The 26,692-nt window shown below is 37.1% G+C and overlaps 2 protein-coding genes across 2 annotated transcripts; one reads left to right on the forward strand and one right to left on the reverse strand.

Moving 5' to 3' along the window:
• Nucleotides 1–1,028: 1,028 nt before the first annotated feature.
• LOC139817101 (lateral signaling target protein 2 homolog) lies at nt 1,029–20,362 on the reverse strand. Its single transcript, XM_071784919.1, has 6 exons — nt 19,555–20,362; nt 12,936–13,358; nt 12,337–12,681; nt 9,771–12,109; nt 9,125–9,414; nt 1,029–8,695 (listed from the first exon to the last, which is right to left on the reverse strand). The coding sequence occupies exons 1-6, from the start codon at nt 19,591–19,593 to the stop codon at nt 8,415–8,417; spliced, it is 3,717 nt and encodes a 1,238-aa protein (XP_071641020.1). The 5' UTR covers nt 19,594–20,362; the 3' UTR covers nt 1,029–8,414.
• A 1,767-nt stretch (nt 20,363–22,129) lies between these two features.
• Crz (corazonin) lies at nt 22,130–26,311 on the forward strand. The gene is made up of 3 exons (XM_071772694.1): nt 22,130–22,258; nt 25,688–25,897; nt 26,077–26,311. The coding sequence occupies exons 2-3, from the start codon at nt 25,688–25,690 to the stop codon at nt 26,182–26,184; spliced, it is 318 nt and encodes a 105-aa protein (XP_071628795.1). The 5' UTR covers nt 22,130–22,258; the 3' UTR covers nt 26,185–26,311.
• The last annotated feature ends 381 nt before the right edge of the window (nt 26,312–26,692 follow it).

A 26,692-nucleotide genomic window follows, 5' to 3' on the forward strand; every position in this document is an offset into this window, starting at 1 on the left:
GTGTTTTATTTTCTACCTGACGTTTTTTATTTTTGTACCAAAATTTTAATTTATTACAAGTATTCAAATTTCAAAATTACTTGAATACAAAGTACGATTTTTCAAGTGAGTGGCAATTCAAAATAAGAAAATGTAAGTTTTTCATTGAAAACGATGATTAAATATCTGTTAATTAGCATGGATTTGATAAATTTTACATTAAAATTACAATTCTGTGTACATAGCGCGCTTGGAATTCTTCAAAGTCAATTTTCTCGAGTTTTTCTAAAAAGCGCGCCTTAATGCTTTAGGAAATTGATGTCCGGGTGATCGATGATTCTCAAGTACAGTAAGTACAAAAAAAATCCGTTAGCCTGAAGGTCCCCTTGTAAGATTTTTTCGTAAGTTTGACGTATTTTTTATGCTTTTGTTGTTATATTTATTTATTTTTTTCATTATTCTATAGTTTTGTGTATATTTAGCTTTATAATTCTGTAAGTAATTTTTTTCTATTGTCTGTGAATGATGTGTGTGTGCGTGTGCGTGCGTGCGTGTGTGTGTGTGTGTGTGTGTGTGTGTGTGCGTGCGTGTGTGTGGTGCATTATTTTTGCCGTACGTATTATTTTGGAGATTATCGTAAAAAATGTTATATGGCCTAGAATGGACCATTTTGTTTTTGACATAGTTATCTGTGTTATAAATCTGATTAAACTTACTAGTTGCTACAATAAATAATAATCTAAGTGAGAAAGTTTAATTAAAAATAATAATTTTGATTGTAAATTTTAAATAATAAAAACATAACATACATATTTAAATATTATTTCAAAAATTTGTAACTACTATATCTTTTAGTTTACTTAATTATTTATAAATATGTTTGCAATCAGCGCTTAAAAATTTAATCGACAAAGATCAATATGAAATAAGATTTTAACATAATATATACGATTAAAAACGCATTGTTTTACAAGATAAATATTTTAAAAATTGAAATATGATATACTGTGCAAAGTAAATCGCCTAACGTAAAGGTAATAAGAGAAACATTTTAATTAACAAACTTTATTTATATTCGTGTTTGAATACATCCATTACCGAAACCACAGTGCATTCAAATATTAAAGAGACATTTCGTCTCATGATGTAATATTGCGAATTATAGTTGTTACTTGCACGCACATATACATACACATACATACACATACATACACATACATATACACACACGCATATACACATCCATCTATAAATTGCATTCGTCTACAAGTATTTCTCCATTCCTTCAAAAATCACACGTGACATAACATCATGCATCGTTAGTCTTCCGATATCGATCGAAGTAAATTCAGTGTCAAGTACTATGGTCAATAGTAATTAATAATATCATTTTTATCATTGGTTACACGTTGTTACCGATTGTTTCTCCGGCGAACAATCATGTGCCTTTATCAAGACGATCTATCGACAAACGCGAGTTTGATGAAGAATACCTGTTTATACGTACCACTTAGGCAAATAATACAAAAATAATTCAGAGGGGTACATTTTGTTGCCTTGTAATGGAAAATTCTTAATTAATTGGCAAATCGTAAGCCCCTCGACGTATCGGGTGGACCAAAATCACCATATCGAAAGAGAAACGAGATTGCAGCTAATCAACCAACTATTGTTAACCCTCCGAGAACACACCTATTTTTTCATTCAAGGAGAACACTCTGAGTCAATCTGACCCTACACACACTTTGATCGTCCACCATTTTAAATTGACGATTGCGATTAGCTTGAAAAAATTTCCAGATGTACTTGGAACATTGTTAAATCAATTGATATAAATAAAAAGTGCCGTTGGAATTATTTACATATTTAAAAAAATTAAAAAAAATTTTATTTTTATTTCACACATATATAAATACAATAAAGCTTCTTTTTAGTTAAATTTATTCGCGACATCGTGACTTTTGATCCACTCTATATTTCGTTTCATCTCTTCAATATTTTACATATCTATTTTTCCTTTTTCTTTTTTTTTACACGCTTCTATCCTTTTCGTTTAATTTATACTCACAGGCTACTCTGCGATCACTGAACTATGGTAATACTGGAATTCTCCTTTCTATATAAGCATCGCACGAAGTGTTTTACACCGAGAAAGAGAGAGAACGAGTGAGAGAATTATATTTGTTATAAAAGATAGTTTTCTATTTCTTTTTCTTCTTCTTTAATGGATATTCGCCCCTAGTCGGGACGCAGTGCCTTGCTTTTTAAAACTTTCTTTCAACTCTTTAGTTCCTTAAGCAATTTCTTATATCTATATATACCAATATATATCAATATATGCATACATATATACCAATCATATGCAAGAAAAAAGAAAGTTCTATTCTTTTCTTTCATTTTTTATTCAGTGGAAATCTTGCACATTTTTATCGAAAGTTTAGTTAGCGCAGTGAGCCATATCACTAATTAATTTAATTAAATACTTTACTGTTAAATTGCAGCAGCAAACCCTACTAAAAAAAAAAGAAAAAAAACACAAGTTCAATGCGGATATAAAGCACTGCTATATCTATAGCAATTTCTAATTGAATCTGCTGCCATTATATTGCTCTAGGTTTAGTACTTTATTACTATGTCCTTTTAAAGAACGTCAAATAAGTTTATTGGACTGTATTTTTCTGAGAAAGAAAAGAAAAGGGAAAGGAGAGAGGGAGAGAGACACATGAGATTTTTTCAAATTAGAGCTATCTCTCTCAGATCACATTTCGAGCGCGTCGGAGCGTTCCACTATTAATATAGTTCGGTGCCTGTAATATAATTTAGGCACAGGGGAAGAACCTGATCACCAAAATGATTCACACATTACATAAGGGAGATGCTTAAGCAGCGATGTCGCGCTTAATCGCTAGCCTTTTTTTAGCCGGAGGCTTTCTTCGTCGCATTCGAAATTGAAAGCACGATATTCTAGCAAGGCATTGATTACGTGTAAAAAATAACTCTCCGTGTAAACATCTGTAATCTAAGGATTTACCTCCTACTCGATGTGCTCCTTACAGAAATAAGTTCTTTTCTTTGTCTCTTCCTTACTAACTTTCTCACGACTTACAAGCACTGTTCCGTAGACATTGTACAATATTTCTCTTTCTTCGAATAGTAAAAAGTCCTATCTGTTGTTTACAATAGATACGCACACGCGATTATAATACATAACGATTTCCAAATCTGATCGCGCCGAGTGATATCACTATTCATTATTTTAGAAGACAACATTAATATATACGATACACGTTCATATGAAAATCGATAATCTTAATTATGTGTCTAAATGATCAGATTAATTGATATATGTCGGCTTCAATTAACACCCTTGCTTTAAGTGATGTTAACCGCAACAAATCGACTTACCATTCAATTTATACAATCGTCTATACATAATTGTACTCACTAAACTCTTTTTTAATTAAATATTGTGTCCCAAATTGCTATTAATTAATAAACCACAAGTTTGAATTTGTATCGACTTTTAGATATTGACGTAACAACAAATTAAGATTCATTAAATATGAAAATTTGAAGAACGAAAATTTATTAGAACGAAAACATGAGGAAAGCAGTTGCTAAAATTGATCATGATTGATATCTTTTGTCTCACATCTTGTGAAAATTGAGACGTCTCCTTATAATAAAACATAACTAGAAACAAAATTGGTAACGACATAAATCTATTAATTGCGACAAAATTCATGAAACGTCAATGAGCGAAAGATCTGTACACATTCAACCGCTCTTTTTATCAATCGAGCGCACGTATGACGCTGAATGACCGTCTATCATGAATAAAACTCGCATTCCTGAAACCTATAACGTAACGCAATGTTTCATAGTAATCGGAAGTATCTTATACGAGTTTTCCAATAGGAACCAAATTCGTGTGAGATATAAGAAAGAGGTAACTTATTGTCGTAAATTTGGCACAGGAGCTGGTGGTGTGTGCTAACGCACCTGTGTATATACTCCAAAACACTTCAACGGGCAGTAGACGTTTAGAAATTCTATCTCGCGGTAATAAGTTACGGCGTGACGCAACTATTGAACGCGGAATTTTCGTTCTATCGTTCTTCATCGTTATTCGTTTGAACGTGATGCATACGCATTCCCATACAAGTACACATTATACATTACACAGGTGTATATACACTATATATAATTTGACGCTTCGAAAGTGATGTTGTAAGTCTTACACGAGGAAACCTCTTCCATGGAGAATCAATTGTCGATTGTCAACCCAAGCGTGTCGAAAATGCATAAGTTTTGAGTGCGATCTCTTGGTTGTTATAACGAGAAATTGAGATATTTCGAAAGAAATGAATCTTCATATTGAGACAATAGCGATGTAACAATGCTATTCATCACTTGTCCGCTGATTTAAAACTTTGAAACTAATATTTTACCTAGGTTCAAATCCTTTTAAATATGTGTGGCTCCACGCTTTCTTTAATAATTTTGAATTATATTTATAAGTTATATCATAAGTTTATGACCTGTACCAAGAATATATTATTTACACTTGCGGTTGCTATAAATACATATATCGATAACTTAATGATGTATCTGTATCAATCGTCTTTTTTTTTTCATTTTAGAATACAGAACACGAGAAAGGTTTTATCACACACATCTCTGACAGAAATAAATCTCTATTTTGTAATAAGCTTCTGCACAATGATATAACTATAAGAAATTAATCATTATTAAATAAATTAATATGAGGACCCTCGAAATTCAAATATAGGAGAAATCAGAGCCGTCAGGGTCGAACGCAGATCCTTGTGCGTAAAGTCAATAGTCTGATTTATTAATCATCTTAGTACATAAATCCGAATGTTTCGGCTCAGATTTGAGCCATCTTCAGCAGTAACGAAAGTTTGTCACACGTTCTCCGTGCCAAAAGGCGAGTTTACTGATTCGAATTGTCAGAAACGTAGACCAATTGATTCATATCTGTAATTTATTTAAGTTAATGATACGATATTAAGAAAAAAAACTTCAGAAACTCACCAAACAGTTCGAAAAACGTGGGAAACGAAGCTAAGTACAACAAGAATAATCTGCGAGGAGACTTAAGACGGTCTCGTCGACACGCCACACAACGATGAAATGACATCTTTACCCATTAACAACATAAAAAAGACTATTATCGAATTTATAAAAAGCACAGAAAGTAACACGAGGGGCTTACACATAGATAAGATCTTGAGCATTAGGAACCGCTCCATTCCAATCATTAACAATAACCTTCTTTCTTTTTCTCCGAAATTCCCTCTCCATTCGGAAATTTCTAATCTCGTTAAAGCCACAAAAGTATTTATAAATAGTAATCCTAATATTATTTTTACTAGAGCCGATAAAGGCAATAGCACGGTAGCATTGGATAAATAACTTTATAGACAAAGAATCACAGATATATGTTATCGGACACAATCACATACACAAAAATTAATAAAGACCCAACATTAACGCTCACAAGAAAAATTTGGGATACAATTGTGAGATTGAAAAATCAAAAATACATTTCAAACTATAAATACAAACAATTATTATGCACTGATGGTATTCTTCCGAGAACTTATGGATTACCAAAGATTCAAAAAACAGGTCATCCTTTTCAAATTATTATTTCTTCCATTGACAGCCCTACATATGCATTAGCCTTTTTTCTGCACAAGATTATCTCTGTAAAAGTATTCCTAAACCTGACAGTCATATTGATAATAGTTTCGAATTAGCCAAAAAATTAAATAAAACACACTTGAATAATGATTACGTACTGATTTCCTTAGATGTGATCTCTCTATTCACGAACATGCCTACAGATTTAGTCTTAGAAAGCATTTCCAATAGATGGTCACACATTTCTAAACATTGCAACATACCAAAGGATGAATTTATTAAAGCAGTTGAATTAATATTAAATTCAACTTACTTTTGTTTTGACAAATTGATTTATAAACAAAAATTTGGTTCTCCCATGGGCTCTCCGTTTTCTCCCATCGCTGCAGACATGGTAATGCAGGATTTGAAAAGCATGTAGTGTGCTGCGACAACTTACGTTTATTTTACCGTTTTATTTTAGATATGTAGATGACATAGCCATGGCGGTACCTTTTTACGCTCTTGACACTATTTTGCATTTATTTAATTCTTATCACCCTAGACTTCAGTTCACAATTGAGGTGGGGGGTGATAAGCTGAATTTTTTAGACTTAACAATTATTAACAATGAGAACACATTAGAATTCGATTGGTTTCACAAACCAACGTTCTTAGGCCGGCTTAATTTCCTGTCGCAGCACCCTGTCTCTCAGAAAAGAGGCACGATCATGGGCATGGTGGATAGGGCCTTCTTACTTTCCCATCCGAGATACCATTCTAAGAACATTAAGTTCATAATAGATATTCTTCTGGAGAACGACTACCCGTTGGCATTTATCTTTAATACAATTAATACTAGAATAGAATCGTTACTTAACAAATGTACTCGCAAACAAAATTAACCTTCACCCACAAACGAAGAGGAACGACGTACTTGGCTCACGGTTCCATATGTTCCGGGTATTTCTGAAGAATTTAAAAGGGTTGTTAAAAAACAAAATGTCAACTTGTCTTTTTATAGTTTGAACAAACTTAAGAAATTTATTAAAGTACAGAAAGATATCCTTCTAATTCAATTTAATAAAAATGTAGTATACAAAATATCTTGTAAAAATTGTGACGCGTCATACGCGGGCCAGACGATGAGACAACTGAAAACTAGAATCTCAGAACACCGTAATCACATTCATAGAAATACAACGACTCAATCGGTTATCACCGAACATAGATTGAATTTTGATCATGATTTTGATTGGGAGACTGTCAAAATCTTAGATAACGAAAGATATTTATCTAGGAGATTAGTCTCTGAAATAACTCACATCAAACTACAAAAGAATGGTATTAATTCACAAAATGACACAGAATTCTTGCATCACGCATATATCGCGATTTTGAACAAATTGTAATCCATGCTCATGAACGCTTCACTATTGGTACACCGAATATCTGTTATTTTATTTTATTTACTTGACACACTATGTATAATCCTCGCCGGTGATTTGACTTATGACACACTTCTCCTCTGCAATTTCTGTCATTTCATCGTTGTGTGGCGTGTCGACGAGACCGTTAAGTCTCCTCGCAGATTATTCTTGTTGTACTTGGCTTCGTTTCCCACGTTTTTCGGACCGTTTGGTCCGAAGTTTCGGAAGTTTTTTTCTTAATATCGTATCATTAACTTAAATAAATTACAGATATGGATCAATTGGTCTACGTTTCTGACAATTCGAATCAGAAAACTCGCCTTTTGGCACGGAGAACGTGACAAACTTTCGTTACTGCTGAAGATGGCTCAAATCTGAGCCGAAACGTTCGGATTTATGTACTAAGATGATTAATAAATCAAACTATTGACTTTACGAACGAGGATCTGCGTTCGACCCTGACTTCTCCTATATAATAATAATTATTATTATAATTTGAACAACAAATCTCGATAAGAATCATATTTATGAGGCATAATAATAACTAATTGTAAATAATAAAGACAATAATAATATGAAAATAGTAATAGAGAGAGTAATAATAATGTGCAGAAGCGTGCTTGAAAATTATTATCTTGTATACAATCGCTTAAATACGTATAGTTTTCTTAAAAAAATTTTGAAACGAATATACGAGAAATCTTACACCATATACACAAATTACATTGCCACAGTTGTTACAAATTAGATTGACACCTTAGGAGAAATATTTAATCATGATGTGTAAAAATATGAGCAATTAGCGCCTATAGGTACATCTAATTTTATTGATTAAGTGCATACAAGTGTAAAAATAACGCATATAAGTAATCTAATGACAACGATTTTCCTCCAATTCCTCTATTCGTTATTATACAAACGCGTCTGTCTACAGTTTTCTTTTTTACAAATTATACATTGTTGAAAATTGGATAAATCGAAAGGTCACCAGATGTTTCGATATATATTCAATGTATCTTTTTGTATCTTAAGAAATAAAAAAAAAGCAGAAGAGGAGTAAATATTCGAATACTTGAAAAATTTACTTCAATTTCTTAATTGAATAACTAATAAAGCAACAATTAATTTATCGAATTAAACTTTTCAACACCGGATGAGCGTATCATATAATTACATGCTCTAACGAAACTTTGACACTTGTGTTCCTATAAGATACAAGAATATTTACTTATTTTATTATGAAAATTATGGTTGTCGAACTTGCGCGAATATCTTGTATATTGGAAAGGAAATGTATCGCGTAGGGAAAAAAATTCGATAGAAAATAACCGGATTTACAAGCCACTTCGGAAACATTCATCTGGCGGACGAGACTTGAGATACCGTAAAAGGCGTCACTTGATACAGAAAACACCTGTTGCACACTCTCACAGGTTTTGTGTGCCCGAAATGAGGCAGTGGAACGTTGTTGCTGCTGCAACGACCACAGAACACTTTACCACAATTTCGGCAATGGTGTCTACGTCGCACAACCGTGAATCCTGCCTGACAAGCCATACACCTTGGCGCATCGTTGTCCGGCACCCAAACAGGCGCTCTCTCGACGCATTCCTCTCCCGTTTCAGTGACAGGAGAAGCTATATAAACGAAAAACAGAGACATGATTATATTTAATATAAATTTCTTATATAATTACATGTCAAATAATAAATATCTATTTCTTAGGACTTAAGAGAAACTTAGATAGTAAGTTTGTGAATGTAGTTCTGTCCACAACTAATTTTTTGCTCAAGAATTAGACAAAATTAAAATAAGAATAAATTATATTATATCGTATTTCACATCAAATTGAAGTTAAAACATTTCATTTTTGTATTTGTACATACGCAAATAATTTGAGATATATTTATTTTTTTTTTATTTTTTGTTATATTATATTTAAGATTAAAAATTTTATCCTTTGGAAAGAGAAAGAATACTTTACATATTAAATACTAAATCATTGTTTGGTTCATAGATATTCGCGATTAAATTTTAAAAATGTATTCGGGTAAAAGTCAACATACCCGTACTTCGGTCGTGTTCGTTCGAAGTGGTTTCCTCTACATTTTCGTATTCTGGTAAGGACTCTTGCCGTTCATGAATACTTTCTGTCTCTGTCGTATCTAGTGGTGCATTTGCCACAGAAGCTAAATTCTGAGTATTCGATTCTTCGGTATCTTCAACTGTCTGACTGCTATTCATAAGAAAAACACACTTTAAAATGTTTCGCAAATCCGATGCGAAGTTTGTTTGCAACTGGTCTGCCACACCTGCTATGCAAACGAAGAGGCGATGGACAAGATCTTCCGAGGATCTGGAAATGTAACAATAGTAGTATTTTATTTTATTTTGGAGAAGAGACTACATATTATATTTCAAAAAATATTATGCATGTACAAGGAAAAATGGAAAATAGGAATATGTAATAATATCTATATATAGAATAAAGAAATATACAAAATTCATAAATACAGGAAAAACATACGTAAAAAAGATGTAAAGACTGAATATTAAACGTATTCAAATTAATTATCCAAATTAGTAAATTTTTTTAAATTGAAGTATTTAGCAAATATATCAATATCTTTTAAATATGTCGATAAACTTCAAGTATAATGATGTTATCGTTTACACGGTACGTGTGAGTAAAGTAACAATATATCCTCTTACCGAAACTTGGCTCTGATTTGATTTCTATTTGCGATCTCGGCGGCTTGCATCGCCAATGCGATCTCCTCGTCGTCCTGACAGTCGCTATGAAACTCGCTGGTTTCTGAACTCGAGTCGCAGCAGCTTGAACAACTGGAACTTGACGCTACATCGGGTTTGTAGATTAAAGATTGATGGGAATTTAAATACGACACGCCGGACACTGTCGAGGCATTGACCAATCTTACTGCTCGCGCAGATCTGCGGGTGTTATTGTCTTTTGCACTTTGATATTCGTGACAAACCACGTTCTGCGGCGTAGTTGCGATGTCGGTCACCAAGCCGCTCTTGTCCGTCCTCGGGCCCAATCCGTCATTCATTAGACTACTTCCGCTTCCACGTTTTCTTTTGCAACTTTCTATGCGCGTATATTTGTCTCGTTCGTGTCTCTCCCTCTTCTCGACATCTCTTTCCTTCATTCTAGCGATCTGCTCAGACTGGGATCTTCTATGATCCAGCAACTTTCTACTTTGTGGCGAGGAGTGTTTGTTCACGCAATGCGTGTTGAGATTGCAACAGCATTGTCCGCGTGACTCAAAGTGATGAAGTCGCGGACTTATGTGAGGACTGCGACTGCCGAAATTCGGCATCTGCCTAGTATTTTGACCAAGATGCAAACTAGCGCCGAAACTGGTCAACCGGGCATTCAAGCATCGATCCGTGGAATTCGACCTGGAGCTCTCGGTACTTGTGGCCACCCGCATAAACTGCAGGTGGTTGTGTCTCTTCTCTCCCAGTCTACTATGAGCTTTGTGCGTGTTTCGGTCCATTTTGTGCTGGTGTCGCCGTCGTTGCTTTTCGTCTCTCGTTTTCCTCACCTTATCCTGCACGTACCTTTCTATTTTACTGTCGATTTTCTCGATACTTCGAGAAGTGGACGGGCAGTTTTCACACTTCAAGTCATCCCAGAACTCTTTCCGGGAACTCGACGCGTCTATATTCAAATTGAGATTTTCCCAATTCTCAGAATAGTTTATCTGAAAGGTGGATTGATTGGAATCACAAAGAGTCAATTGGCCGTTGCCGTACGCAACGCCAACGAATTCCTCGTTAGTGCCATCGAAGTTCGACGATATTTGTGGAATGTTTTTGCCGGTGGATTCCCTGTCTCCGTTCGAATGCAAACCGGGTACTTCGATCGAGTGATTCGAAGTAGATGTTTTGCTAACATTCTTCATGCCGCAAACACACGAGTTCTCCGAAATAGCGGGATTCTTTTTCTTTGGTGAGTTCATATTAGAGCAAGAATAGCTAGTATTCTCCTGCGTGTCTTCCTCGTCCGATACACCGCATCCTTCTTGCTGAATTTCGTTATCAAAAGTTTTCTTTTCTTCCGGACTCTTGTCATACAAGCTGGTGTTCTCGGACGATATTACCGTACATATGCCGGAGTCTGTTTGTTCCGAGATCTCGTTCGGACATTCGCTAGAGTCTAATAAAAGGTTTGAAAGCGTTTTATTCGCCTCCGAGATAAGTTTTTTAGAGTCTGAATCGGATGAAGTGTTCTCGGATATATGCGCCTCACTGTCAATGCTATTTCCATGAGCGACTTGATTAAACAAATACTGCATCTGTGGAATCTCCATGTTGTCGGAGTATCCCTCGAACATTTTAGTCAAGTCGGAGGTAATGAAGCTTTCCTCATTCCGCGTGTCTTCGATAGTATTTGAAGCACTGGTTCCCGCTACAACTAATGTCTCAACGTCATTCTGTATCATTGCGTCGGAACTCGCGCTAACATCGTTCTCATCATTAGAAACTGAATCACAGTCGTGAAGAAATTGCCCAATGTCGCGCGAAGCGCCGTCAGATAATTCCCGTTCGTATTGCATTCGTTCGTCGACACTTTCCCCATCACTCTGCTGCATCTTTTCAGCGCTGTCACATATTACATTACTATCACATTCGTCCGAGGATATGTTTAAATCTTCACGCTTAGTTTCCGCACTTCTCTTCGTTTTACGTCCATGTCTTCCCTGCTCACGCTTTTTGCTCGGTAACTGATCGCCTCTGCTACTTTCGTCCAACGATTGAACCGCATCGCTCGCTACCTCGTCCATGTTGTTGCCCGTATTTCTCGTCACAGTATAGAAATCAACGATAAATTCTTTGCAGTTCGGATAACCGGTATAAAAATTATGAACGTATTCTTCCAAATCCGGTATGTCCTGACACGTCGATTTCGTCGAGTGCGTAATCGAGCCTGATGGCTCCTCGTTCGAGCATAATAACTTCTCCAACATGTACAACTCGCGGTTGTTTAACGTCCATAATAGTTCTCTTATCTTGAGAAGGAGAGTCTGAAAATTAATTGTGTATGTTTACATCTTGGTAAGTGAAGAGAAGATACTTAGCTACGAAATGTAAAGATTAATGAATGCTGATCCTGATTATTGTATTATAAATGGAAAAAGTTACGAGTTTGCCTTTCTGTACACTTATAATACCATCTATATATCATACAGATACACTTTTAAACAAATTCGCTAGATCATGGTCAGCAATAATTTTCAAGTGAATTCCTTACTCTAAATGGTCTAAACATTTCGCTTATGGTGTCAGGCGAATTGAGGCACAACGGTCCGCCAGGCGGTGCCAAAAGTCCCGAGACGATAGCCAGACGGGGAATAGTGAACATTAAAGCTGGCTCATAGTTATCTACATCTGCTTGGTCCAACAGCCCGCGTTCAAGCGCTCGCTGCAGAGTCTCTGAAAACAATACACATACGAGCTCCTGTTGCTCGTACTCCTTTGTCGATTTGACCGGAACCATAGCGCCGACATAGCACAGCTCGAAATCGGCAAACAGCCGGTCGAAAATCTTCAACGACTCAATAAGCTTCTCCAGAGACGGCTCGAGAGGATTTTGCGCCTAAAAAAGTAAATACTATTAATAGTATGGTCGCCTGATTATTCATCAAATCGTAAACTATATATGCAAGACAACAAACAAGAGGATCAAGTGAATAAAATCGATAATTATCTTCCTCCCAAAGACCTAAGGAATATCTTTCGTTTATCCTGCACCGTAGGACTTTAGAATATTGAAACTGTAACGACTGCAACTCGTCTTTTAAATGAGTCGACGAATTTTACTTATATATAATAGGTATACGTTCAATATACCTTCAAATTCATGTGGCCCTTGAGCGCGTGCTCTCTCAACAAGTTTCTGACGATCTCCAACGACTTGGTGAGAGCTTTCGCTAACGGTCTCATGGCCGAGCTCTCGGCCTCCCGATTCATGATCGAGGAACCGGCCGCCAGGCATTCCGCGCCGAACCAGAGCTGCCCGGCCAAGTTCTCCTGCATCACGTCATCGGGGAATTTCACCCTGAAGTCTCGATTAGCGCGGCTCTCGGGTATCAAATCGTCCATTATCTGATTGCAAATCGTCAGCACCTTATCCTGACAGTGTCGCAACTGATTCACCAGCGTCGTGCATCTCTCCGGCTCTTGTCGGCCGTCGAAGGAGTCCAATTCGCAGGCGACTGCGTTCAGAGACTCGTCGGCGTAGAAGAACTGAGCCAGTAGACTTGTGTCATCCTTCTGTAACGACAAAATGTGGAAAATCGATTAGAAAAAAATTAATTAAAAAAATTGAGCGTTCCAAGTACATCTCACATATCGAGCAAAGCTTAAGAAATGTCTGAATCACATTTTCCTCGGACTTCAGAAAAAGATAGGGAGATTTTCCTTCCCGGATACTCGTGAGGGATAAATCCACGTTTGCAGTGCAAACTGACGGAGCCACACATCTGAACAATGACACTAATTCGCGCCTACGTCATAACGAAAGGGTCACCCACGTCACGATTAAAGGGCGCGGCGCGTGGAAAATCTACCGTATTATTCCCGATGAATGAATTTGTACTGTACCGATATGACGTCGAGCGAGTATAGGGTAAAGGGTGAATCCGACTTAATCGTCGACGAAACCTGCAATTCCTATATCTAACGAGCATTTTAATCGTAACGAAAATTAGCGTGTGTGACATCGGCGACCTACAAGGATGCAGAAGCACGCTGAATCATCGTTGAATTATTATAACGTAGCGTGGTACTTTAAGATAATAGTAAATTTTAATACTTTGTGGCCAATATAGGTCACCCGATGACCGTAAGCTCTAAAATCACGTTGGAAGTGCCTCTCGTCGCATCGATGGCAACGTACGTTTCAACGAGACGCGGCGATTCGGAATCCCTTTTTGAGAAAAGCCGGCTTTAAATCCGATTACGACGCGGAATCCGATTCGAGAAGCGCGATCAATTTTAATTTATATCGATTAAAACGCGACTGAAGGATTTTTACGAAAATAGCGATTTTACATGTAAAAAGAGCAGCCGACACATATAGAACGAATGATTTATTCAAGAAAATATGCTTAAAAGTAAGATAAAATAAACCGATTGCGCGCGATCGTAACTCATTATTTACGGATCGTCGATTGTGTAAAGTTCAAACATGGATTTATTCTTGTCTTATCGATGCAGACAAGAATTTTATGGAAAATATATTTTTAGCAATTAAGAAAGCGCGATTTATAATGGAATGGGGGTTGAATTTTTTCTCTCGGTTTAAATTTCGAAATCGATATTATTTCCAATAGCGGTAGAGAGATAATTTCACTGAAAACGGCGAGATCACGGAGAAGAAACAATCCCTCCCTACTGTTCCCATTTATAATACTCCTATTTATGTGTGCTGCTCAATAACGTGCTAATAATAACGTGCTTTAGGTGCACGTGAATCTCTGACGGTGCAATGTTCGTGCTGTGCCGTACGGATGTACTTGATATTGAATCATATGTCCTACTGGAAATGACTCAGGAGTCATGCTTACGTACGCGGCGCGGCGTGACAAATAAATCGATTAAACTACCGTATCGATATCGTAAAACTAGAACAATGTTAGCCGTTTGCGCGCGAGCAGAGGGAGAAGGTTATATGCTCAGCGGGAGAGGAAACGCATTGTTCTTTTTTTTTTCGCAAACTGTACGATGACAATAATCGTTTCATTTCCGGGATACCGATATGTTCGAAATGAAAACGAATTCGTTACAGCGACATTCTCTTCTGAGAATTTTACACGTGAAAGAAACGCGCTGGTTTCTTCCTCTTAAAACGAAAAATAATTTTTTCAGAGTAACTACAGTCAAACGCGAGCAAAGTTTGCTTCGTCGGCGATGAGAACGAGAAAATTCAACCGCGATATATAAAATTTTCAAACTTTTGTTTCAATAATAATTTCGTTTTAAGGTCGATTCAGACACAGCCGTGCCGTACCCGTACCGTATCCGTACCGTGCACGAACAGAAACATTAGACAAGGATTCCTATTGTCTCCATCCTTGTCTAATGTTTCTGTCCGTGCACGGTACGGATACGGTACGGGTACGGCACGGCTGTATCTGAATCGACCTTTAGTCATCATCATAATGTAAACATAATACGTAACGTAATCAGTAATCTACTTCTCCGATAGCTCCGCAGAAAGTTCTTCCGTATCGCATTGTGCATTATTATTGGATGTGTATTCTACGGTATTCCAATTTGCGACTAAAAGAGCCTCCTCAGAGCTTGCGCGCAAAACTCTAATATCACATTTGCATCTATAAACGTTTGTATATTTTTAATCCTGTCGAGATATAACTGCAAGCTGGAATAGCAAGATCAATATAAAAATTCAATGTTGTTCAAAGATGTCGTCAAAGGATATCAGAAAATTCGTGAGGCCGATCAATTTCGTGGCATACTTATGGACGGTACCGTTTGCTCCGCGCGTTCGTAGAACTTGCAAAAATATACGGAATAATTTGCCGTACAGTACGAAAAATCAGAGATTTTTTGATGCACATTAAAATACCGTTTACAATCTCTTATTTAAAAAATTTAAAAAATTTGGGAACATTCTTCTTTCTCTTCTGAAACTCGTAGTGGTTTCAATCGCATATAACAAGTATTATACCGTTATGCAAAAATACCAGTCGACTCATCAGTCGTTTAATCGACTTGGGCTTGTTTCATATGTTTAATTAGACTGACGTCTGAACGATTGTCGTATCTCCCCTGAGTCATATCTCTCACCTTGAGACAATAATATTTTACTCGAAAGATAGAGCAAGAATAAGCAAAATATAGAAAGACGTTTGTGTTCAGCAATCATTCTACGGTTCTAGAGTGTTGGATTTTGGTGTCATCTCTAGCCTCCGTTCGGAGACCGCGTTTTAGCAAATTAATTGCGACCTATTTTGTGACCGCGATCGCCGTCGTCCGATGAAAGGGGGAGAGGAACGCGATTCGGACGAACCGCTCTCTCGAGCCTGCTCGTTTCTTTCAAAATATCACCTCTGCTTTGCAGTTTCGCCGGAGCGCTCAACAGTTCGTAACGACGATTTACTAGAAAGTCGCGCGTGTTTTCAACGTCGAGCGCGGCGAGGTGAATGACGCACTCCCATCCCACGAAGCACGATGATTAAAATACAACATACAAAGAGCAAATTTTACGCGAATGTATGAATCGAAGAAGAATGCTTTTTAAACCGTCGCGTCTGTCGACGAGCGAGCGATTGCAGTTTCCGAGGAAGCCCGATAAATTCTACCGCGCGGTGAAAATACACGTTTCGCGTTCGTTTCGCACGGGCAATGTCATCGGATGTGGGGAAAAAAAATACGGAGCGTCGCTGTGACTCATTCCGAGTCAACGTTGACCCTCTTGTTAGTGCCGCCACCCTACATCGCCGGCGATCCCCATGTATCTTTGTTCCCTCCGTTTCTTTCTCCTTGTTTCTCGTCGTGTATGCAAGGTCCCTTTTACCAAATCAGATCGATCGTATCGTACACCGGGATTTCGTCGGTGTCAAGTGACACGGTAGAAATGGTCCTTACTCTCTCTCTCTTTCTCTTTTTCTCTTCTCCGGTTATTAACGTCGTAAAAACAGCCACTTTACATGTTCCCATTCTGATCAAATCTCTCGCGCGCGTGCTGTATCTTCCATATAGACATTTTCTCGCGATATCGCAATAAAATAAATAAGAACCCAAGTGGTACATCTTTCTATTTCCATTTAAAAATCTTCCTGTTCCAACCCAAGTGTTTTAATTCTCCTTAACAAAATAATAATAATAGGTAACTTTAATTCTCCTTAACAAAATTATTACAAATTTGCGTTACTTTATTCGACTCAAGTAATATGTATTAAAAAAAATGTATAACAATTTTTTACAGACATTTTTCCGCGATATCGCAATACTATCCGAGGTATTTATTTCAATTCAATATCATACGCGGCTCGGCTTGGCGTGTCCGCATCTTATTTGAATTCGTTGAACTCTAGTGTCGCGACGGTCATTGAATCGCATGTTTTGAAAATTCCGCGACACTGCGGTAAATGGATAAACGCATACGGGAACATTTCGTTACACGCCAATTGTCGGGAATCGATTTCGCTCGGGCGTAAATGTGGCGATTCTTATCGCGCTGCCGTATCACACGTCGCGATATTAAAGGCACGCTCCGCTTTGTCGCGATGAGCCGCGACGTGAACGTTAATTTACACAATCAAAGGACTCATCTTGTATTCGTTATCTGCCTTTCCGTCAGAGAAATCTATCATTGGGAATTTATTATTCGTACCCGTATCAAGAGACCACGTCTTGCGCAAAGTCACGTGCAGCGCTACGACACATTGTTAATTTTAAGCGCTTTAGCCTTGCAATTAGTACAAAAGCGTTTCACTCCGTTTTCCGCGGCATTCGTGGCGTATTGTGCGCCGTCATTTCTCACCGTCCCTTATTTCACTATAATTACTAATCGACTCGTAACATTGTAAATTGGCTTGCGGGCGCGCGTTATGGTGTTAATAAAGTAATTATGCGAAAGCGTAACACTTTCCATACCCTAGAGAATAGTTGTTCTCCTCCACCAATTTAGCAGATAATTCAGTTGCTGACAATATGAGATAAGGAATTTAATAGGAAGAAAAAGATCGTGATATCAATTAATAAATCAATCCAGAGTCCCGGGGCTTGATATAAAAACGGATCTTCGTATTAGATTTTGTAAAATGTACGTTCTGTTTTCCTCATTGTATGCTAAAGGGTATTTTTTCCCCGTTAACAAAGATTATTATTGTTATTATTAAAGAAAAAGATCTCGTGTGTAATATTTTATTTTGACAAGTAAATTTTTGAACGTTTTATTTCGCAACAAGCGATATATTCTACGTGAGCTAAACGTGCGGGAAATGGAGAGGGGGGAAGGAGAGTAAGAAACTATACGCTTTCGTGTGCTACATTGATGTAACGTTAATATACAAAGTTATCACTCTCGGAATCCTTTATTTCAATTCGGCCAATTGTTAGAAACGTGCAATTTTGCGACATATTGCACCGCAATTTTTTTTTTCTTAAATCGCAATGCGATATGCAATTGGATTTTTAATCGCAGCTCAAAATCGCACTTGTAATGAAGTATTTATTCATTAAATATTTATATGGGGAAAATGGTAAAACAAAATGATTTAAATGTTATGAATGCACGTTTGGTTCCGATTATTAAATGCTTCTTTTTAACACTGGACACGGTTTAACTGATCTATTTAAAATTTCTTCCTCTTTATTAATTCGTAAAAATTTTATATTATAGAATGTAATATTTAATGACGTAGAACTAAGGAAATAAACTTAAAATTATTATAGACATGTACAAGTTTTTATTTACGGCAAGATAATGAAAGAAATATATTTTTTCATGTTGTGATTAAATTAACATTTTCATATGTTTATAAATAGTTTAATATTTAAATTTAAAATGATACTTGCGACAGTTGCGACATAAAATGACACGTGATTCAAAGTTGAGTTTACGATACAAAATTACACGCAATTCAAAATATAAGATGAAAAAAATCTTAAAGAAGACGCGCAATGCACAATTTTGTTGAATCGCACCGATCTCTACCGATTGATACGGCTCAGCATATGGCGAGCAACACCCAGCTCGCCGGAATCTGTAGCGCGGAAGCGCGAGGAGCAGCTCGAAAGGGTATCTACTCCGGATTCAAATTGAATAAAGTCGCGGGGATGCGTCGACTTTCGCTGGAGAAACCCGTATAGGATATTTGGACGCTTTCCAGCATGCCTTGGCGCGCGACCGCTCCCGTAGGCGCGCGATTACGCGAAAACCACGACAATTCGTTCCTCGCAACGTGCGTGTGTAACATACGTACGCGATGCCGCGCGCGCGTACATACAAGTCGTACACACGGTACAAGTGTTATCATGTGTGTATGCACCTCGCGCCGTGCGAAATTTTCACGAAACAGGTGGCAACAGCGCTCTCGGCCGAAGTCGAGCCGCGGTCCGCGGTGAGAACGAGAGAGAGAGAGAGAGAGGGAAAAGAGCGCACGCGTTCGATCGGCACAAGATGGGATGAGAGGCGAAAGAAAGAGAAAATAGAATCTATTCGATGATCGTGAAAGACTCTCGTAACGTCCCGCGAATTTAAGAGAATTGTACATTGAAAGTAAATCAAAATGATATACATATACCGAGAAAAATAGAGAGCAAAAAAATATGAGATACACAAAGAGAGATGAGAGAGAAACGCACGGCAAAGTAGAGAGGGAGGGAGGCACAGTTAAGATAGAGATAACAAACATAGCGTGAGGATGACGAGGAAATGTACGGAGCAAATCGCGCAATCGCGATCGGAGGACATGAGCGACGGTAATCCAGTAATCACCTTAGGCCTGTAAAACCATTTTCTGATGGACTCCATCATATCGCGCCGCGGCTGACGTCATCAGAGTACGCTGACGGAAATCGTCGTCACTGCGCCCGCCGCGATCGAGGCGATGTTGACGTCGATATCGATGTCGATGTTGACACTGACATGTCGCCTCCGGAGCGGGCTTTAGCCAGAGGATTTGGCCGACGAGTCGAAGCAACGTCGAACGATGAATGATGACAGCGACGACGCTGATGGTGACACTGCCGATGACACTGACGATAACACTGACGATGACACTGGCGATGATGCTGACGATGTCACTGACGACACTGACGACACTATCGTCGACGACGACGACGACGGCGATGCGATACGATCTGTGTGTACGAGCATCGATGATGATGATAATGATGATAATAATGATAACGATAATAACGATGTCAGCGACTGCGACAGTTACAGCAGCGACAGCAACAGCTACAGCAACGGCGAAAGTGACGATTATGATAGCGTCGACGACGACGACGACGACGACGTCGACGGCGACGACGACGGCGACGGCGACGGCGACCGCGACGGCGACGACGGCGACGACGGCGACGACGGCGACGACGACGACGACGACGACGACGGCGACGGCGACGGCGACAGCGACGGCGGCGACGGCGGCGACGGCGACGGCAGAGGCGATGACGATTTCGCGACCCGCCTGTGGTGCTCACTCGCGAAAACGCATGTCAACCGAAACGCGCATTCGTAAAACTAAGGTGACAAGCGTGAGCGTGAGACACGGTCCGCAAAAAGACATAACTGCTTACCGCGCCGCGCGCGTGCGTTTGACGCAACAATCGTGATCGTGAAGCGATGAAGCGCCGCCAGTCGCGTTAACGGTTCAGCCTTCGAACTATATGTATAAAGGGCGGCAGATATATAAACTGCTTTCATTCTTTATTTATGAGACTTTACATGCGAATTTTATTTCGATAAACTGATATTTACAGATAGATGTAAAAATTAGTACAAATATAACACATAACAGAGATATAATTCATATATTTTTGCATGAATATATAATTTCATATACAATAAAAAAAAATATGCACTAAAACTCAACACAATATTTTATATTTAAAATTGAAAATAAAATAACTAAAACATATTTTTAGTTTAATTTAATTTTGCCATGTATTTTACAATATAGCTTAACGTATATTCTTTTAAACATTGAATATTAAATAATAAAAATATTTAATCTGAATTAGAGTAAAAAGAAAGAAAAATGGAATAAAGAAATAATTAATTATTAAAAGTAAGAAATAAATAAAGAAAGATTACTTATTATTCTTCTTGTTATACATATTGAATTTTTACTGATGTCCCTTCCAATGAAATGTCCCGTGTTAAAAGTTATCGACCTAGCGTCGATAAGTCAAGCCGCTACTATGACCTATCAATACATACGTCAAGTATATATGTAGTACAGATCTCGATAATAGGTGCTTTCCATTTACATCAAAACTCAGATAATTCTCACTTGTGACGTCGTTCTATCCTTTTTGGCAATTAATAAATAATAAAGATAAAATGACGTCACAAGTGAGAATTATCTGAGTTTTGATGTAAATGGAAAGCAACTAATATATTTGATTTTTATTCGATTTTAAGAATTACGATTTTATTGTTATCCAGATTTGAGTATCCATGTGAGTGACAATTATAAAAAAAAATGTAGTTTTGCGACAATATATGATATTATGATGTAAATATATGTAGTATATATTAATATGTGTAAATATATTATTTTAAAAGTATCTGTATAATGATAAACCACGAATTTAATATTTGCGATAAGAGCTAAGAGTCGCCAAGTACACGCACCAGTATTAGAAAACTGTTATATATTGAAAAACTGTTGTACTCAATCAATCAAATTATATCTAATCAAAAATATAAAATATTCGTGCATTGCGACATAAATGGTGTTGATTTCTGTAAAAAAATTTTTTAGGTGAATAAACGTTTTAAAAAATTATACATTTTATGAGACTCATTTAATCACATATCAGAAAAGACCGAAAAGGATTTTAAAAGAAATTTAAATGTAGATATTTCCCCTATAGTAATAAAAAAAGGAATAAAGATTAAATTAGTTTTGCCCTATGATTTTGCAGCAACACTCTCCCCTTTAAAAGCTAACTAACAATAATAATAAGTCATTTGTACCTTGTTCAGCCGTGTCAAACAAACAGACAAATAATACTTGAAATTATTATTACAGCATATAGATATAATATATATATTTTACAAAGCTAGAATTTCGAGGTATTCTCCGTAACTTTAGAATGACGCAAATCTCTAAAATAACTTTCTACACATCGTCACGCCCGTAATTATCTAATCACACGAAACAGTTGCTCGTTCCGATTTAACAAACCGCGTTTTAAGTATCCCTATGCTTTTGATTAAAGTTAGGTCAATTTTCGCACAATGTCTACTAATATTAATTACCATATAACGACCGGTCTTATTGTATATGCCGCCATCTAGGAATTAATCTAATCTTTTGACTCCCGACATCGATATTATTTCAGTATACGAGACATAGTATGCTGGAGCGTATATAAAGCTCCTTCTCGATCAGATCGAGAGGAACACTTTCAGCAAGATCTCCTACGAGAACGTATCGTTCCAGCAACGACAAACGAAATTCATCAAGGTACGCATATATCTCGCTTTTCCCATTACCATAATTAAATTGAGAATTATTTATTTAAAATTAGATTTTAAGACAAGAATTTTTGAAATTTTTACTTCAATTGTGTTTTTTTTTCCTTTCTTTTGAAAGATTTTATACTTGCAGCAAATGTTGATTTTATGCGAGAAATACCTGCTTTATCCGTTATAGATACCGTATTCTATGTGCGTTAATTGAAATCAGGATGAGACGTTTACGTGTACAATTATAATATCGGATCAGCATAAATAATAATATTTCTATATTAATATTATAAATATCTTTTATGTTATTGTGTACAGTTAATTAATTAATAAAGTATAACTAAAATCCAATTTCTAGGCTAAAACTATTTTTTTATTTTTTTAGGACTATTTGTGAAAATATAGTTCAAAAAATTAATTAATTAATCAATTAATTTATAATAATTTACATTGCTTATATACGTCTATACATATAAAAAAGATTCGCGTAAACATAACGTTAGCAATACGTAAAAACAATTCATGTAGATGCAATCTTGAAATTTACGACACAACGCTGATTGAAATCTTCTTCATTTTTATCGACATTTAATATAACGGCAACAAGAGGTAGAGAAGTTAAAGACATGTAAAAAAGTTTAAGATAAAACGTGAAGACATAGGAAATCTAAGGATACTTCAATAGATGGCGCGGCATTTCCGATTTACATCCCCAGACTTCTTATATATAGTCGCTTACAGCAGTGCGAATACATGTGCATGTAAGAAACATTTAATGATGCTCGGTTTTACTTCTGTCTCTTTCTATCACATACGCATACGACATAATATCATAATGAGCAGTCTTGTAGTATACAATTCAACGATTTTGCCGATTAAATTAATCGTCAATTAAGTTAATCAGAGCTTAGTTGAAGTCGCATTTAATTTTTCCTACGAAGAAATTATACAAGATCTTTATTATCCAATTTCGATGAGCTTTGGATAAATAAAAATGAAAGATATATTATATTTTTTTGTAAGTGTTCTAACTATGTTCAAATTTTTAAAGGTATTATGTTTCTTTAACATCTTCACAATTCACTCATTTTAAGAATATAAAGTATTTCATATACGTATATTTTATTAAATTTGTCTCCAAATAAATACTAATTTATTTAAAAAAATGATTCTTAAATTCTCACAAATGGTAGATAGAGATATTTTTAAAAATATAACATTATTAATTAAATATGTGAAATATAATAAAATTATAAAATTTAAATACATTTTTATTAAGTACCATTAAGTAGCATCTCTCGTCTATTTTTATTACTGCATCTAAATTTAAGAAGCTTTTTTTTACAAGAAAAAATTTTTTTACAGAGAAATTTGAAGGAAAATAGTATTGTTTGCTCATATTGTCATGTTACTTTCTAAATAAAGTCAGTTTTGTTACGCAGATGCCGTTTAACGAAGGAATTCAATCGCTGTCGTAAATTACAGATCCGCGCGTATCGTGGGAAGATCGAATAATACGAATATAGATATAGAAGTATCAATAGAGAAAATTACACATAATGGACATATAGACTTATGAGAATGCGTAGAAACGGAACAACCCGGTTACACGAAGCTAATGGATTACGAAACGTACGACAAATTGCCCGTCAGCGTGAAATGGAAAATCCACGATATATCGTACCTTCGACGCAACGGCAAAATAAATTGCTTTCCTGACATTTTCTAATTCCGTTCCACGAAACGCACACGGCGCTTTAATGCGTATTCGGCGAAAATTCCAGGCGTTAAGAGATAATTATTCTCCGTGATCGGATATAGGATATATAGCAATCCTGTTTAATTAATTCCTAACGTACATCAGTTTGTCGATCGCCGTGCTCTGCGGCATAACGATGAAGAAACGATGACGCCACAAAAAGATAAACTTTGCTTTTTGGAGTAACATCTAATCCTTATCTACGACTCTTGCTTGCCGATAAGTGAAAGAAACGTTAATGTACATGTTCGGAAATTACGGAAAATAATTTTTTCGATAATGACGCTGTTGCGCCATTTTTCTAAATTGCTCATGCACAATTCCTCTTTTTATTTCGCCACAAATTAAACATCGGTTAATATTATTGGCGAACGCGATGCACCGCGTGCCTCGCCAGGCACAACGCAGCGGCTCAAACGCGGCTGGGATGCTTCATCCCTACATGCTAACGGAGATGCTGGTCACGTCTTTTATCCGCTCGGACACTTAGTAGCACTTACGCTTATCTTAATGACCAGGGACGCTCGTAGCGTTAATGGTCCTCTTAAAATTAGCGCGCGGAACAAAAGTCGAGCGCGCGCTAAAAATTTTCGAGAAATGCCGGTTTGCCCGCGGTACTACACGAGTCGTTAATCGTCAGCAGTTTTTTTTTTATGAATATGAGAGTTTAAAGAGATCGATGTAAACACGCGGCCTGCAAGAGTTTTGCAATTATCGTAATGGCCGATACCTGAACCTTTATGTGTCGGTTAATTGTAAACGAAAGGATATTTCTCGAATAGCTTATTGGCTTATTGGATGTAATTTATTTTATCTACAAGAGTATCCTGGAAAATACAAAGTAAGAAAATAATTGCCGATAAAATACGCGAAATGTCATTTCGCCGCATTGCGTTGTTTATATCGTTTGCATCATCGTTATTATTACAGCGATCGGCATTCCGGTGGTTTATCATTTCAAAAATGATATCCCTATAAAGAAACGGGCAATGGTGGCGAGCGTTAAACTTGCGATCGCGCAATTTTAAGTTGCACGGCTTCGATACGGATCGTTGCCTCGTCAATTCTACTGTGACAGTTAGATAGCCTATTGTTTTTCCCCCTTCGCACTAGTTTCACATTATAAACGCGAGCGTGCAGATTTCCTCTTCCTCTCTTGACAACGAATCGAGCGATTTCATTACAATTGCATGAGATTCCCAGAGATTCGCGACGGCAAAAAGATTTCCGCTAAGCTGCCGATATTAGAAAACTTGTAATTATTCCAGTGACAAGTTGCTTATCTTTAATAGTAATTGATAGTCTATATATATAATCCTCTTGGAGTTTGGAGCAGCTCCGGAAATCGGTAGAATGTAAATTCCGCTTGGCAAAAGTGAAGGACTGTTTTAATAATACCCGTCGAATTATTCAGGCGTCGCTCATGGCGAGCTAATTAACGTTTGAAAATCATTAGTCGTTCTTTTGAAAGCTGCCAATAAGTGTCGAGTCGTTCGTCCTTGCGCAATTATTTAGCGGGCTAGCTAATACGGCGAACGTTTAAAGAAGAATGCACCGCACGATGTACCGATTGTCCTCATTATGTCTCTCATTTTTTTTTGTTTCTATCTGTTGTATTATTCTCATGGATGAAACATTCTCTCCACACATCGTTTTTACCTTTCGCAGATGAGCAAGAAATGCGCACTCGTCGTTCTCGTCCTGTCGTTGGTCGTAAGCTCCGTTCTTTGCCAAACCTTCCAGTACAGTCGTGGATGGACCAACGGCAAGAGGTCCGAGTTCCAGAACTCATTGGGTGTCCCCAATCCGGGGGACGAACATTTCACCAACGGCGAACTCAAGAAACTGAAGATGCTGGTATACGGGAATGATGAACAAGTAAGCTTTGGAACGACGACGGAGGAACAATACATAGTAACACATTTGCTGAATGATTAATTTTGATATTAAAAAAGAGAATTGTTATTTAAACAAAGATAAACGTTTCGGCAAATAGTGTTGTACATTGAGGTTTTAACATTGAGATTTAGATTAATCTGTTAATATCTTTTCCACAGCCGCTGTTGATCCACTGTGATTTTGTGGACAAACTGAAAAAACTCGTTCACACGGATAATTATGTCTCTCAGCTGCGACAGAAGGGACCGAACGATGACAGTTACTAAAGCGGATACTCGGCATGATGGTCGTCACATAATAATCACGATTGCTTCAAAGAAGTATTCAACGTATAATTTTAGAGGTGCTTTCGTAGTTTTAGTTAAATCGAAATAAATTATTAATGCACAAGAATCTTTGTTCCAATGATAATGCACAATCAGAACCGTCATATCCCTATTTCACGCGTGAATCATCATATCCTCTCACGACGCTCACATCTCGGAGGGAAAAAATTAAGTACAGTCAATAAATCGTGATGTTGGAGCGGCTGAAATTATATTTGTACGATTATCAGCACATTTCTTCGAGTTTGTTACTTAATTAACTCGTGACGGTTAATTAAGTTTCGCTCTCTTAATTGGACAGTCGGTCGATGGAACAGATCGCGGACGGTCGCTGCTGGGTATTCGACATTGGAGTGGCGGGGGGGGGGGGATTTTGTCTGTCAACGGAAGATGGAGTGAAACCATGTCGAATGGAGACACCCGCTGAGTCCGTGGATTATCCCTACGG

This window comes from Temnothorax longispinosus, chromosome 1, assembly GCF_030848805.1.
Source record: "Temnothorax longispinosus isolate EJ_2023e chromosome 1, Tlon_JGU_v1, whole genome shotgun sequence".
NCBI lineage: Eukaryota > Metazoa > Arthropoda > Insecta > Hymenoptera > Formicidae > Temnothorax > Temnothorax longispinosus.

Bases quoted from the DNA above. Each gene is read 5' to 3' on its own strand.
- LOC139817101 (XM_071784919.1), bottom strand. From the start codon at position 19,593: ATGATGGAGTCCATCAGAAAATGGTTTTACAGGCCTAAG. The intron at 13,359-19,554 runs GTGATTACTGGA...TTGTCGTTACAG, and splicing joins AATGGTTTTACAGGCCTAAG to AAGGATGACACAAGTCTACT. The intron at 8,696-9,124 runs GTATGTTGACTT...TCGTTTATATAG, and splicing joins CGAACACGACCGAAGTACGG to CTTCTCCTGTCACTGAAACG.
- Crz (XM_071772694.1), top strand. From the start codon at position 25,688: ATGAGCAAGAAATGCGCACTCGTCGTTCTCGTCCTGTCGTTGGTCGTA. The intron at 25,898-26,076 runs GTAAGCTTTGGA...TCTTTTCCACAG, and splicing joins TATACGGGAATGATGAACAA to CCGCTGTTGATCCACTGTGA.